Source organism: Mus musculus, chromosome 17, assembly GCF_000001635.26.
Source record: "Mus musculus strain C57BL/6J chromosome 17, GRCm38.p6 C57BL/6J".
Lineage (NCBI taxonomy): Eukaryota > Metazoa > Chordata > Mammalia > Rodentia > Muridae > Mus > Mus musculus.
In genome coordinates, this window is record NC_000083.6 from 37,725,299 (window position 1) to 37,728,128 (window position 2,830).

At 39.1% G+C, this 2,830-nt stretch overlaps 1 protein-coding gene across 2 annotated transcripts; it reads left to right on the forward strand.

Annotated features, from left to right (window-relative positions):
- The first annotated feature begins 700 nt into the window (after window positions 1-700).
- Window positions 701-1,693, forward strand: Olfr120 (olfactory receptor 120). Of its 2 annotated transcripts, XM_030249813.1 has the most exons (2): window positions 728-1,067; window positions 1,488-1,693. In XM_030249813.1, the coding sequence occupies exons 1-2, from the start codon at window positions 728-730 to the stop codon at window positions 1,691-1,693; spliced, it is 546 nt and encodes a 181-aa protein (XP_030105673.1). The 2 variants fall into 2 exon arrangements, with proteins under 2 accessions (NP_666842.1, XP_030105673.1); NM_146631.1 differs by having other exon boundaries at window positions 701-1,693.
- Window positions 1,694-2,830: the final 1,137 nt, after the last annotated feature.

Here is a 2,830-nt window from a genome sequence, read left to right on the forward strand (position 1 = left end):
CCTCTTAAGAAACTTCTCTTACCACCTCATTAATTCCCAGACATCAAGATGTGTCTTACCTCTAATTATATGCATTACAGAAATCATTTATTTATTGAAATGTTATTTTATTTTACTTACATTTCACGAAAATATGAGTCTTACTTGAAGAAACAATAATTTTAATGCCTGGATCTAAATTCTGGCGAGATCAATAACAGAATAATTTGTACAGAAAACACAAAGAGAATGGTTGAAGAAACTGTATCTGTGGCAACAGGAAAGCATAGAGATGAGTGGGTAGATCAGCTCTTCTGAGTAACATTGAGAACTAGTTAGTGAGAAAACTGGGTAAAAAATAGAGCTATAATTAATGTTGCTTTTCTTATTTTATGATAGCTTACGCAACACATGTAGCTAAATTCAGGCACATGGTAAGTCTTCTGCCTGAGCTTCATCAGTGCTGAGACTACAAGTATACACCATCTTCTGTAAACCCTTTTACACTTACTTTATACAATGCTCAGTACACTTCAGAAAATCACCTGATGTAAACAGAGAAAGTATAAGATATGAAAATCAGTGAGGATGAATCACTTTTTTGAAGGTTTTATTTATTTATTTATTTATTTTGACTGCAGAGTAGGAATCTGTCTCTTATGTAACTGATGCTCTTACAGTAATAAAAGAAAAGATTTCTCTCATAGGCAAAATATTTCTAATGATTAGCTATTCTTTCTTTCAGGAGATGAGTGTCAACTGCTCTCTGTGGCAGGAAAATAAGTTGTCTGTCAAACACTTTGCATTTGCCAAGTTCTCTGAGGTTCCTGAAGAATGCTTCCTCCTGTTTACCCTGATTCTCCTCATGTTCTTAGTATCACTGACAGGAAATGCACTTATAACCCTTGCCATATGCACCAGTCCAGCCCTACACACCCCCATGTACTTCTTTCTGGCCAACTTGTCTCTCCTGGAAATTGGCTACACTTGTTCTGTCATACCGAAGATGTTGAAGAACCTTGTAACTGAGGCCCGAGGGATCTCTCGGGAAGGGTGTGCCACACAGATGTTTTTCTTTATATTCTTTGGTATAACTGAGTGTTGCCTACTGGCAGCTATGGCCTTTGACCGCTACATGGCCATATGCTCCCCACTCCACTATGCAACCCGAATGAGTCGTGAGGTATGTGCCCATTTGGCAATAGTTTCATGGGGAATGGGATGCATAGTAGGGTTGGGACAGACCAATTTTATTTTCTCCTTAAACTTCTGTGGACCCTGTGAGATAGACCACTTCTTCTGTGACCTTCCACCTGTCCTGGCACTTGCCTGTGGAGATACATCCCAAAATGAGGCTGCAATCTTCGTGACAGTAGTTCTCTGCATATCTAGCCCATTTTTGTTGATCATTTATTCCTATGTCAGAATTTTGTTTGCAGTGCTGGTGATGCCTTCACCTGAGGGGCGCCATAAAGCTCTCTCCACCTGTTCCTCCCATCTACTTGTAGTCACATTGTTCTATGGCTCAGCATCTATTACCTACTTGAGGCCCAAGTCTAGCCACTCACCAGGAATAGATAAACTCTTGGCCCTTTTCTACACCGCGGTGACTTCCATGCTGAACCCCATCATCTATAGCTTAAGGAACAAGGAAGTGAAGGCAGCACTGAGAAGAACTCTGAGTCTGAAGAAACCTCTGGCAATAAATAGGTAACAGAACCTTGCAGAGCTGCTGGCTAATGAGAATTTACAATGAATCAGATGAAACAAATAAAAACTGGTACATTTTTCTTCCTCCCTTATGCTAAGTCTCTTTGTAATTTTGAAGGTAACTCTGTACTCAGCTGTATTTTCTAACTGCTAATTCTAAAATGAAATAAAATATTAATGAATCCAAGTAAAGTGTACAATGTGTGAAATTTTCCCTTATGTTTAATTCTCAGATGCCAATCTAAATGCAAATTTATATCTCAGAAGTCTTGCAATTTCAAGACTTGGTGTCATTATGCTCTCTGCTCTTTATTCAGACATATCTCATATGACTCTTTATTCCATATTAACGGTATAAAGAGTCTTATTTTATTAATATTTGTATTTTTATTAAATAATGGCACATACCACAATTCTCTGAATTCTTTGTGACCTAGTTATACCAAAAAATGTACAAATGCTACAATACACTGAACTGTTCAGACTTGACATGATTTGTTTTAAAAATTTTAAATATAACATAAGAAATATTTTCAAGAGTTTTTATGGCAGTTTTCCAGACTTTTAATCTTTCTTGTTCTTGTTATCAGTTAATGTATTCATTTTACATCCAGCTCATTGCCGCCCACTCAGTAAACTTTCCCACAGTTTTTCCCAATCCCATTCCTCCTCCTTCTCTGAGTTGGTTGTATCCTTCCTGGGAATCCCCAACACTGTCAGTTCAAGTTCATGTGAGGCCAGGCAAATCTCCCACTGAGGTCAGATAAGGCATCCAAGCTATAAAAACATCCCACATGCTGGCAACAGCTTTGGGGATAACCCCTGCTCCTGTTGCTCAGGATATAGATGAATACCAAGCTACACATCAGTTACATATGTACAGGGAGGCCTAGGTCCAGCCCATATATGTTCTTTGGTTGGTGGTTCAGTCTCTGGAGCACCAAGCATCCAGGTTAGATGACTTTATTGCTCTTCCTGTGGAGTTCCTATCTTCTTACAGGATGCGATCCTTGCTGTGATTTTTCATAAGAGTTCCCAAGCTTAATCCACTGTTTGTCTGTGGGTGCTTGTATCTGTCTGAGTCAGCTGCTGGGTAAGGCCTCTCAAAAGACAGCCATGCTAGACTCCTGTCAGCAAGCAT

Excerpts from the sequence above, each read along its gene's own strand:
- Olfr120 (NM_146631.1), top strand. The coding sequence starts at position 701 with ATGATTAGCTATTCTTTCTTTCAGGAGATGAGTGTCAACTGCTCTCTG.